We start from the raw sequence: 13,257 nt of genomic DNA on the forward strand, positions 1-13,257 counted from the left end.
TATGAGAAATATTATATATTTATTAGAATCGCCCCTTGCATGACAAAAAAGTTACATTTTTTTTTTATTTGACCACCTCACACGATTCCGTTTGGAGCTCCAGTTCAGGCGCTGCATTTTGTGGCTTCTTCTTTCGTGGAATTCTTCCAAAAAGCTTCAGGTTACGGAGGCAGAATCTGATAGTGGACTTTGAAGTGAACCTCAGACAAAAGAAAATCACATATGGGCCCTTTAAGAAGAGGTCAGTATCCTGCAGCTATGGCCTTCTTCCGCGAGTCTGAAACAGCCTCGATACATTCTCCATTTTTCTTCGATAGTGCGTTGACTGCATTTTGGTAAATAGGGATTTTGTGCCCGAGTACTCTTAGAGCCACCCTGACCTCCTGAAGGAGAGAGACATACAAGAACGCAGTAAACAGAGTTTATAAATGTCTTATAAACTGTATTAGCATTTTGCTCTTTATTGTATGAACTACTGGTTAAGCTGAATGGCCCAGGATTCAGGCCTCACAGTTTTCGTACCTTGTCGAATTCGCACTCAAAATTGAGATCCTTTTTGTCGATCGCAGTCACGACGGGTGCAGAGATGGAATCATTCAGATTCTTCCCGAACCACAGGAAGTTCATTAGCGCCTGTTATGACAGTAGGGCGAGGTAGATTGACATCAGAACACAGCTAGAACGACTACAAAAGTCCACTTGCACTTGCTTTACAATACTGTGCTTCATAGCAAGCAAAAATTCTGACTCAACTTCAGTGTGTATTACGGCCCCTTCAATCCATTTCTGGGGCTGGTTGTGCCAACAAGGTTTACAAATGATCATGAATCAAGTTGTCATAACTTTCTTTGAGGAACTTTAAACTTGCATGTGCTCGAAGTAGCCTAGGGATGCTATATCAGCACAGCTATAATGTCTCTCACAGCACAGCACACAAACATTTACTTTTGTTCCCTGTGGCTAAAATCAGGTTCGTATAGTACGCAACAAAGTCACTTGCCAGCAAAAATGCCACACAATTGAGTTTATTGCAAATGCCCACTGAATTGCTTAAATCACTATGCAAATATGAATGTACTACTAGTTCAATTACATGTAGTTCAGTACTCCCCAGTACTGCGAATAAATCACACAAATAAGTCGCTTTTGGTGCATAAAGACATTTAGTTCTATTGATGATGCAACAGCTGTACATTCCTCTCTAAAATATGATTTTAGTTACAACTGACTAAGCAGTTAAGATCTGCAGGGACAAAAACTCACCATGCTCATCCCAGTGGTGATCATCGTACCCCCTGAGCCTCCAATGACCACAGTGTGGTTTGTAACTTTGGAGCGAATGATCATCGTAGCCGTGGACGAGGGAGGACGTTCACCTACACACGCAGAGCTCTTTTATGTCAGATATGAAATGCTGTGTTTCTATGGAATTTTATTATACAGTCTCCATATAAGATAACTCACCAGCTTGAACCTTGTCTATTTGCTTGCAGAAGTCTGTCAGCATGTTGTTGAGGATGATGCCTGTTTTGGCTGAATAAACTCCAGACCCGAATCTAAAAGGGGAGAGGTTACATAAGAATGTAGCAATACAGCACGGTTGTAATACAGATGTAATATATATAATGTCAATAAAACCTTATTGTACTGATACTACATGACACAAGGGGGAGGGTGTTTCTGAGAATAATACCACGATACATCACTGGCATGTTACTTGCCATAAAGACCTATGACAACCCTGGGGTCTTGTCCCTGTTGGCTGCGCCTGGTACACCCCCACCGGAAGGCGTCCAGGGGGCATCCAGATCAGATGCCCGAACCACCGCAACTGGCTCCCCTCAGTGTGGAGGAGTAGCAGCTCTACTCCGAGCTCCTCCCAGATGACCGAGCTCCTCACCCTATAAGTAGAGTGTAGCCACCACCCTCATTCCCGCCGCTTGTATTTGTGATCTCATTCTTTCGGTCATTACCCAAAGCTCATGACCACAGGTGAGGGTGGGGATGTAGACTGACCAGTAAAGAGAGAGCTTTGCCTTATGGCTCAGCACCTTCTTCACCGCTACAGTCCGGTACAGTGACCTCATTACTGCTGCCGCCTGACCGATAAAACTGTGTGAATATCAGGTTGAGCTCAGCTTTTTCAGATTAGGCTGAATGTGGTTTCATTCCATTCAGTCTGTAAAGTGTTTCACAGCCTGTCTTATTTGCTGAATTGCATTCTTTGGTTTCTAGCTGATTCCAGTTTGTTTAGTTGTTAAGCTGCTGACTGAAAATCTTACACAGGTAGGATCACCGAAAGATATATATATATATATATAGTGGCAAGGAAAACTCCCTAAGAGAAACAGGAAGAAACCTTGAGAGGAACCAAGACTCAGAAGGGGAACCCATCCTCCTGGTCGACACTGGATAGTAATCATTGTTAGTACAAAAACAGGGAAAACAGGTGGAGCAAATGGTTAATTAGATTAGTTTAGTTCATGCAGCAGCAGCAGCAGCAGCAGCAGCAGTGGGGTCAGGTTGTGAGGGTGAGGTTCGCACAGTGTTGTACAGCATTAAGCTCAATGGAGGTCAAGCCGGTCCAGAGGGCTGGCGAGCAGTGGCACCCGATCAAGACAGAAGAGGCAGCAGCATCAGACACACAGGATGGGCAGCTGAGTCTGAGTCCCGAACATTAACAGGAAGACTATTCCAAAGCTGGGGGGCTTTGTAGGAGAAGCTCCGCCCCCTGATGTAGCTTCATTAATTCTAGGGACTAATAGTGAGCAGCACCTTGTGATCTAAGTAGGCGTGATGGTTCATAGTGAGAGAGATGTTCACTCAGGTACTGAGGGGCGAGTCCGTTTACAGCTTTATAGGTCAGTAAGAGAATTTTATAATCAATGCAAAATTTAACTGGTAACCAGTGTAAGGCTGATAAAACTGGGCTGAAGTGGTCAAACTTTCTGGTTCTAGTAAGAACTCTGACTGCAGTGTTCTGGACCAACTGAAGCTTGTTAAGGCTTTTGCTGGGACATCCAGCCAGCAGGGCATTACAGTAATCTAGCCTTGAAGTAATAAATGCATGAACTAGCTTTTCTGCATCCTGTAGAGAGAATGCATTTCTCAATTTAGCAATATTGCGGAGATGCAGGAAGGTTGTTCTAGTAATATTAGTTATGTGTGCGTCGAAGGACGGATCAAGATCTATCATCTCACCAAGGCTTTTTACAGATGAGCTTGATGCAACTGAGAAATTGTTAAATTTAAGTGTTAAAGTAGACAGTTTGTTTCTGGCTGCTTTTGGACCAAGAAGTAGAACCTCTGTTTTATCCGAGTTAAGTAGGAGAAAGTTACTCGACATCCAGTCTTTTATGTCTTTTATACAGTCCTCAATCATCAGCATAACAGAGTGTCATCAGCATAACAGTGGAAATTTATGCCGTGTTTACTGATAATGGTGCCCAGTGGTAGCACATATACAATGTGAATAATACAGGTCCTAAAACAGAGCCTTGTGGAACACCATACTTTACTTTTGCGATGGTGATGATTCACCATTTATATTAACAAACTGATAGTGATCAGTGAGGTAGGACCTGAACCATGGAAAGAGCTATTCCTGTTATCCCTATCTAGTAAGATAGCGTGGTCTATCGTGTCAAATGCCGCACTAAGATCGAGGAGGACTAGCAAGGACACATTTCCTTGGTCAGAGAATAATAATAGATCATTTACAATTTTTACTAGTGCTGTCTCTGTACTATGATGTGGCCTAAAACCAGACTGAAATTTTTCATGGATTTGATTCCTATGCAAATAGGAGCTTAGTACAGCGATTTTTATCACGGGGAAGGGTGTTTTCAGGCACGATTATATTAGAAATAATTATCTATATAAACAAGTATTCCGCCAAGAAATGTATTTGCTTTAGTGTATGGTATTGTTGCTAAGCAACCATGGACCGCTGAATGAGGAGAACATTTGGTTGCCCATCGCTGTATGTTGCGGTCATTTCATTAATGCTTTAACTTTTTGTTGTTTAACAATGAACATATGAGAACACAGCACTGTTTAATGCAAAAACCTTCACTTTATAAGTACTTTTTGGTCACTAAATTACCAGCATAATTCTTATTTAGCACCAATCCAGCGGCGCCCTCTTCCCACGCTGGGGCTGAATCTGACATGGCGATACATGATGCACTGTTTGGCTGTAGAGGCTAGAATTTCTAAACTTTCATAGCTAGAACACTATTTAGGGAGTACAGAGCTGTTTGGGATTCAGCCTGGGTTTGACGCGACCTCTGACTGAAACACGGACATTTGAAGAGTGTAAGTTCATTTTTTAGACTGTTATATTGCAGTTTTCATACAGTTAATCGTATCGTGAGTACTTTAATTAAAGCCTGTGATATTAATGATGCAGTAGTTTAGGTTGTTGGCTCTTTTAGCCTGTTAGCTAGCTGACCAGCCTAGTTCTAGTTAAGAACATAAGTTGTCAGCCCCTCAGTTTAAACAGGTTCTTACAGGTTCTTACTTCATCAGTACACTCGGTCCATGTGTGCAACATAAGAGTCAAGGATTATTCATTGACAGCCCAAGGGTTTTTTCATGTCGTGGCGCAGTGATACTGAGTTCAGCTGTTGTGAGGTGGTCATACAACGGCTTTGAATACAGCTCAGCCAGTCAGATTTTAGGACCAGGAATATATATTACTACCCAACATGTAAGAGAGTATTGATCAACATGAATTTAACATAATGAAAGTGGATTTTGCTCACATAAAGTTGATGGAGCTGGTGACGGACACAGCCATTCCGTCCTTATCAAGAACGGATATGTGAGTTGTGCCCAGTGTGTCCACGGGTGGAGTAACGCTGTAGTACTCAGGATCGTGGGTTCTGTCATCTGTGATCTTCTTTCTAATGTCGTCAGCAAACTCCTTCTGAATGATTTTATAGGCGTCCTGTTTAACACAAACACATGATTATGAAAAGGGCTACGTCTACAGGGAATACCACCCACAGCTCCCAACCACTGCCTCCACCATTGTATTTACTGTGTGTAGACTCTTTGCCGAGACCTGACTCAAACTTGCACTTCAGAGACTCAAGACTTGCTTCAGACTCACACCTCAGAGACTCAAGACTCAACTCAGACTCACACCTCAGAGGCTCAAGACTCAACTCAGACTCACACCTCAGAGACTCGACTTGGACTTGCACCTCAGGGACTTGAGACTTGACTCAGACTCATCTCTCAGAGACTCAAGACTCGTCTCAGACTCACACCTCCGACTTGAGACTCAACTCAGACTCTCATCTCAGAGACTCAAGACTTAACTCGGACTCGCACCTCAGAGACTTGAGACTTAGCTCGGACTTGCATCTCAGAGACTTGAGACTTGACCCGGACTTGCACTGCAGAGACTCGAGACTCGTCTCAGACTCACTCCTCAGAGACTCAAGGCTCAACTCGGACTTGGACCTCAAAGACCTGTGACTTGTCTTGGATTCACGTCTCAGATACTCAAGATTTGACTCAGACTCGCACTTTAGAGACTCGAGACTTGACTCAGAGACTCAAGACTTGACTCAGACTCACATCTCAGAGCCGTAAGATTTGACTCACATGAAGCAACTTACGAACATCTGTTTTTTGTGCAGATGCACACTTTCAATCTAACATAATGTTTTAGATTGATCCCCTGGACTGGAGCCCACAAGGTCAGTACCATCTGCTTGCTTTTCGCTGGATGTTACGGTTGCTGGGGATGACTAACTACTAGATTATTCTGTGGTTCTGCTCACCAAATACTCTGGCAGATTTTAATCAGTTAAAGAATGTTTTTGGTCATTTGTGTTATGTTTACTTCCACTTCCAGTAAATCAAGAGTTGTGTTTGTGGATTAGCCTGTTAAGAGTGGCTTTCTGACTGTAACTGTCTAAAAATGCCATCATGACTTTCAGTAAATTATTTATTTCTACTTAATTAATTTTGTATATTCTGCTGCCTGAAGTAATAACGGAGCTGAATAGTGCTGTCATTACTTCACTACAGATACGGGTGCAGATAAACGTCCTGAGTCAACCACAGGCAAACAAATTGTTCTGCTCCCCACAAATTCTAGCAAACTCACCGTTATGTCGTTGAATCTGGGGTCTCTCATGAACTTCCTCAGTCCTTTAGCAAACTTACAGGCCTCTATGTAGCGATGGTAGGTCAGCACACGCTCTTTTCTTTCTAGAGATGCTGGGGTTGGTTTATAGCCTGGAGAACACACAGAACAACATCTGTATCAACCTGTTCAATTTGGGTTCTTGTGTGTGTCCCATTTCACAAATATGCAAAAGCACTGTGTTCACAGTTCAACACACTGGTGAAGTTTTGACCCTTTAGCCTCGTTCATTTTTTATTTTGGAAATAGAAAGTTTTTCAGCGTCCACATGGAGTTTTACACTCTGTATCCACTCACTGTCCACTCTATTAGACACTCCTACCTTGTCAGTCCACCTTGTAGATGTAAAGTCAGAGACGATAGCTCATCTGCTGCTGCACAGTTTGCGTTGGTCATCCTCTAGTCCTTCATCAGTGGTCACAGGACGCTGCCCACAGGACGCTGTTGGCTGGATGTTTTTGGTTCTCAGTCCAGCAGCGACACTGAGGTGTTTAAAACTCCAGCAGCACTGCTGTGTCTGATCCACTCGCACCAGCGCAAGACACCACCACCACGTCAGTGTCACTGCAGTGTTGAGAATGACCCACGACCCAAATAATACCTGCTCTGTGGGGGTCCTGACCACTGAAGAACAGGGTATCAAAGTATGCAGAGAAACAGATGGACCACAGTCTGTAACTGTAGAACTACAAAGTGCACCCATATGGTCAGTTGAGCGTAGATACATGTAGGTGGACCTAATAAAGATGCTTTATAAGTGTCCCTCAGTGGAGGAAAATAAAATATAAGAAAAAGTGTAGAATGCATTAATGAGATACAGTCCACTTAACTGAGGAACACTGGGTCAGCTGAAACTGCCAACAAAATATCTGTAAAATATCTACAGAAAATCATTAACTAATAATTTATCTTACCTTCCATAACATTGAGGATGAAACTGACCAACGCTCCCCCTGAAGGCGGAGGTGGGAAGTACATGGTGTAATTGCCCAGAGACACATTCCAGGCCTCCGACTCAGTCACCTCAACTGAGCGCAGATCCTCCAGAGTGAGAGTACCACCTTAAACACACCACACATCAGATAATGTACACACACACAAGAGCTCGCAGACACCTGGGAGCCACTCTACTCGTACCTGGACTTGAGACACAAAGGCTTCTGACGGACTTTTTCTGTCAATTATTTGTAAATAATTGCATGAACTCAGCTCAGATCCTCTGTCATCACTGAAGTCTTAGAAGCATTTCAAAAACAAGGCAAAAGTAATCAAACACTCTGCTTTCTCCATGATAAACCAATAGCGTGTTTGTTTAGTCTTCCTCATTAGCATAATGGTGGAGGACGTCTACAAATCTAAAATAAATCTAAAAATAAATAAATACACAAATGAATAAACATAAAAGTACCTAATTGCTTTATTTATTTTCGTAAATAAATACGTATCATCCGCTATACAAGAGTGATGAAAAGCAACAAGCAGTGCCAAACTGGATGCCTGAGTGTTGGTTAGTGGGGGGGGCAGTAGTAAGATGGGTAGAGGGAACAGTAGGAGGAAAAGCACAAAATTTCACAAACTAAAAAGTGGGATAGAAGTATATACCTAGTATACCTAGTATGCTAAAAGCATATTCAAGTTCACTTTCAGTATAGTATGCAGTAGGGGTTGCACAGACTAGTCAACTTTACTGCTCACCAATGACACTTTAACCTTGATGTCAACAAGACACATAATAACTGATCATGTTGATTTATCAGTCTACTCAGGCTTTGGCAGAGCTCAGTAACACAGATTAATAACCGATCACATTGATTTATCAGTCTACTCAGGCTTTAGCAGAGCTCAGTAACGCTGAGATTAATAACCGATCACATTGATTTATCAGTCTACTCAGGCTTTAGCAGAGCTCAGTAACGCTGAGATTAATAACCGATCACATTGATTTATCGGTCTACTCAGGCTTTAGCAGAGCTCAGTAACACAGATTAATAACCGATCACATTGATTTATCAGTCTACTCAGGCTTTAGCAGAGCTCAGTAACACAGATTAATAACTGATCACATTGATTTATCAGTCTACTCAGGCTTTAGCAGAGCTCAGTAACACTGAGATTAATAACCGATCACATTGATTTATCAGTCTACTCAGGCTTTAGCAGAGCTCAGTAACACTGAGATTAATAACCGATCACATTGATTTATCAGTCTACTCAGGCTTTAGCAGAGCTCAGTAACACTGAGATTAATAACCGATCACATTGATTTATCGGTCTACTCAGGCTTTAGCAGAGCTCAGTAACGCTGAGATTAATAACCGATCACATTGATTTATCAGTCTACTCAGGCTTTAGCAGAGCTCAGTAACGCTGAGATTAATAACCGATCACATTGATTTATCAGTCTACTCAGGCTTTAGCGGAGCTCAGTAACACTGAGATTAATAACCGATCACATTGATTTATCAGTCTACTCAGGCTTTAGCAGAGCTCAGTAACACAGATTAATAACCGATCACATTGATTTATCAGTCTACTCAGGCTTTAGCAGAGCTCAGTAACACAGATTAATAACCGATCACATTGATTTATCAGTCTACTCAGGCTTTAGCAGAGCTCAGTAACGCTGAGATTAATAACTGATCACACTGATTTATCAGTCTACTCAGGCTTTAGCAGAGCTCAGTAACACTGAGATTAATAACCGATCACATTGATTTATCGGTCTACTCAGGCTTTGGCAGAGCTCAGTAACACAGATTAATAACTGATCACACTGATTTATCAGTCTACTCAGGCTTTAGCAGAGCTCAGTAACGCTGAGATTAATAACCGATCACATTGATTTATCGGTCTACTCAGGCTTTAGCAGAGCTCAGTAACACTGAGATTAATAACTGATCACATTGATTTATCAGTCTACTCAGGCTTTAGCAGAGCTCAGTAACACAGATTAATAACCGATCACATTGATTTATCGGTCTACTCAGGCTTTAGCAGAGCTCAGTAACACTGAGATTAATAACTGATCACATTGATTTATCAGTCTACTCAGGCTTTAGCAGAGCTCAGTAACACTGAGATTAATAACCGATCACATTGATTTATCAGTCTACTCAGGCTTTAGCAGAGCTCAGTAACACAGATTAATAACCGATCACATTGATTTATCAGTCTACTCAGGCTTTAGCAGAGCTCAGTAACGCTGAGATTAATAACCGATCACATTGATTTATCAGTCTACTCAGGCTTTAGCAGAGCTCAGTAACACTGAGATTAATAACCGATCACATTGATTTATCAGTCTACTCAGGCTTTAGCAGAGCTCAGTAACACTGAGATTAATAACCGATCACATTGATTTATCGGTCTACTCAGGCTTTAGCAGAGCTCAGTAACACTGAGATTAATAACCGATCACATTGATTTATCAGTCTACTCAGGCTTTAGCAGAGCTCAGTAACACTGAGATTAATAACCGATCACATTGATTTATCAGTCTACTCAGGCTTTAGCGGAGCTCAGTAACACTGAGATTAATAACCGATCACATTGATTTATCAGTCTACTCAGGCTTTAGCAGAGCTCAGTAACACTGAGATTAATAACCGATCACATTGATTTATCGTCTACTCAGGCTTTAGCAGAGCTCAGTAACACTGAGATTAATAACCGATCACACTGATTTATCGGTCTACTCAGGCTTTAGCAGAGCTCAGTAACACTGAGATTAATAACCGATCACATTGATTTATCGGTCTACTCAGGCTTTAGCAGAGCTCAGTAACGCTGAGATTAATAACCGATCACATTGATTTATCGGTCTACTCAGGCTTTAGCAGAGCTCAGTAACGCTGAGATTAATAACCGATCACATTGATTTATCGGTCTACTCAGGCTTTAGCAGAGCTCAGTAACGCTGAGATTAATAACCGATCACATTGATTTATCAGTCTACTCAGGCTTTAGCAGAGCTCAGTAACGCTGAGATTAATAACCGATCACATTGATTTATCAGTCTACTCAGGCTTTAGCAGAGCTCAGTAACACTGAGATTAATAACCGATCACATTGATTTATCAGTCTACTCAGGCTTTAGCAGAGCTCAGTAACACTGAGATTAATAACCGATCACATTGATTTATCAGTCTACTCAGGCTTTAGCAGAGCTCAGTAACACTGAGATTAATAACCGATCACATTGATTTATCAGTCTACTCAGGCTTTAGCAGAGCTCAGTAACACTGAGATTAATAACTGATCACATTGATTTATCGGTCTACTCAGGCTTTAGCAGAGCTCAGTAACACTGAGATTAATAACTGATCACATTGATTTATCGGTCTACTCAGGCTTTAGCAGAGCTCAGTAACGCTGAGATTAATAACCGATCACATTGATTTATCGGTCTACTCAGGCTTTAGCAGAGCTCAGTAACGCTGAGATTAATAACCGATCACATTGATTTATCAGTCTACTCAGGCTTTAGCAGAGCTCAGTAACACAGATTAATAACCGATCACATTGATTTATCAGTCTACTCAGGCTTTAGCAGAGCTCAGTAACACTGAGATTAATAACCGATCACATTGATTTATCGGTCTACTCAGGCTTTAGCAGAGCTCAGTAACGCTGAGATTAATAACCGATCACATTGATTTATCAGTCTACTCAGGCTTTAGCAGAGCTCAGTAACACTGAGATTAATAACCGATCACATTGATTTATCAGTCTACTCAGGCTTTAGCAGAGCTCAGTAACACTGAGATTAATAACCGATCACATTGATTTATCAGTCTACTCAGGCTTTAGCAGAGCTCAGTAACGCTGAGATTAATAACCGATCACATTGATTTATCAGTCTACTCAGGCTTTAGCAGAGCTCAGTAACACTGAGATTAATAACCGATCACACTGATTTATCAGTCTACTCAGGCTTTAGCAGAGCTCAGTAACACTGAGATTAATAACCGATCACATTGATTTATCGGTCTACTCAGGCTTTAGCAGAGCTCAGTAACGCTGAGATTAATAACCGATCACATTGATTTATCGGTCTACTCAGGCTTTAGCAGAGCTCAGTAACGCTGAGATTAATAACCGATCACATTGATTTATCAGTCTACTCAGGCTTTAGCGGAGCTCAGTAACGCTGAGATTAATAACCGATCACATTGATTTATCAGTCTACTCAGGCTTTAGCGGAGCTCAGTAACGCTGAGATTAATAACCGATCACATTGATTTATCGCTCTACTCAGGCTTTAGCAGAGCTCAGTAACGCTGAGATTAATAACCGATCACATTGATTTATCGCTCTACTCAGGCTTTAGCAGAGCTCAGTAACGCTGAGATTAATAACCGATCACACTGATTTATCAGTCTACTCAGGCTTTAGCAGAGCTCAGTAACGCTGAGATTAATAACCGATCACATTGATTTATCAGTCTACTCAGGCTTTAGCAGAGCTCAGTAACGCTGAGATTAATAACCGATCACATTGATTTATCGGTCTACTCAGGCTTTAGCAGAGCTCAGTAACGCTGAGATTAATAACCGATCACATTGATTTATCGGTCTACTCAGGCTTTAGCAGAGCTCAGTAACGCTGAGATTAATAACCGATCACATTGATTTATCGGTCTACTCAGGCTTTAGCAGAGCTCAGTAACGCTGAGATTAATAACCGATCACATTGATTTATCGGTCTACTCAGGCTTTAGCAGAGCTCAGTAACACTGAGATTAATAACCGATCACATTGATTTATCAGTCTACTCAGGCTTTAGCAGAGCTCAGTAACACTGAGATTAATAACCGATCACATTGATTTATCAGTCTACTCAGGCTTTAGCAGAGCTCAGTAACACTGAGATTAATAACCGATCACATTGATTTATCAGTCTACTCAGGCTTTAGCAGAGCTCAGTAACACTGAGATTAATAACCGATCACACTGATTTATCAGTCTACTCAGGCTTTAGCAGAGCTCAGTAACACAGATTAATAACCGATCACATTGATTTATCAGTCTACTCAGGCTTTAGCAGAGCTCAGTAACACTGAGATTAATAACCGATCACATTGATTTATCGGTCTACTCAGGCTTTAGCAGAGCTCAGTAACACTGAGATTAATAACCGATCACACTGATTTATCGGTCTACTCAGGCTTTAAAAGAAACCCTAGTTTTTGTAAAGAAGCCTGTTCTGAGTTCTTCTTTAGAGTATGTCTTTACATGCTGTGTGCTGATTGTGAAATAGTTAATAAACAAGATTTCATGGTGTTTCTTTGAAAGAGTACCTACTTGGGCCCTGTAGTGGTTCCTGCCAATAGTGAACTTGACACCAATACCAACAATTGGTATTCATTGTTACAAGGTGTTCATTGTTACATATTGTTATTGCCTTACTGTTATATCAATAACTTGTTATTGTTTTATTTATTTATGTTTATAAATGTTTTATTACCTGCTTCCTGTATGTCACTGATCAGGTCTCTGGCTGTTTCTCCTGTGTAGAACTCCTCTGCTCCACGCTCTGCTATCTTCTCCAGGGTGTCTGCAAGTTTCTCATACTTCACAGTGTCTCCTTCCATCAGCATGTTCCCGTCCGCGTCCACGAACAGCTGCCTGAGAAAGAGGAGAAACCCACAGTGATTCCCACAGCGGTTAGAGGGTGTAATCAGGGCTGGAAATTGGCCGGAACACACTGGAAGCCCGTTTCAGAATTAAAGGTCGAGACGGAACTGTGTTCCGGCTCAGATCTCATAAACCTAGGTAACTATAGAGAGCACATCAGTGCGATCGACAGAGAGCAGCACACCTTAGAACTTCAGATCGAGCAGCGTCCAAACTTTACTTGAATTACTTGGAAATTCTGCAGTTAGCAGGCCGTTAACCCCCTCACGTCTCTCCCTCTTATTTTGTCTTCTCCCCCTCTCTTTCTCTGTCTCTCTCACAGATACTTCCTCAGCCCATCCTCCATGGCGTCCGCCCAAGAACGAGCCCTCCAGACCCTGAGCTCAGAGTTGGCCCAGCTGGATCGGCAGATCACCGCCCTCCTGAAGAAGCAGGACGAGCTCCTTTGGTGGAAGTCGA

The 13,257-nt window shown here is 41.9% G+C and overlaps 1 protein-coding gene across 1 annotated transcript; it reads right to left on the reverse strand.

Annotated features, from left to right (window-relative positions):
- On the reverse strand, nt 1-12,839 carry LOC118813044 (glutathione hydrolase 5 proenzyme-like). The gene is made up of 8 exons (XM_036578180.1): nt 12,629-12,839; nt 7,078-7,224; nt 6,125-6,255; nt 4,767-4,951; nt 1,465-1,556; nt 1,264-1,376; nt 523-633; nt 1-383 (listed from the first exon to the last, which is right to left on the reverse strand). Exons 1-8 carry the CDS (start codon nt 12,759-12,761, stop codon nt 243-245), a joined length of 1,053 nt encoding a protein of 350 aa, XP_036434073.1. The 5' UTR covers nt 12,762-12,839; the 3' UTR covers nt 1-242.
- Between the last annotated feature and the right edge of the window lie 418 nt (nt 12,840-13,257).

Source organism: Colossoma macropomum, unplaced genomic scaffold (genome assembly GCF_904425465.1).
Source record: "Colossoma macropomum unplaced genomic scaffold, Colossoma_macropomum, whole genome shotgun sequence".
In the NCBI taxonomy this organism is placed as follows: domain Eukaryota; kingdom Metazoa; phylum Chordata; class Actinopteri; order Characiformes; family Serrasalmidae; genus Colossoma; species Colossoma macropomum.

Bases quoted from the DNA above. Each gene is read 5' to 3' on its own strand.
- LOC118813044 (XM_036578180.1), bottom strand. From the start codon at position 12,761: ATGCTGATGGAAGGAGACACTGTGAAGTATGAGAAACTTGCAGACACC. The intron at 4,952-6,124 runs GTGAGTTTGCTA...TGTGTTAAACAG, and splicing joins CCAGATTCAACGACATAACG to GACGCCTATAAAATCATTCA. The intron at 634-1,263 runs GTGAGTTTTTGT...CTGTCATAACAG, and splicing joins TCACCACTGGGATGAGCATG to GCGCTAATGAACTTCCTGTG.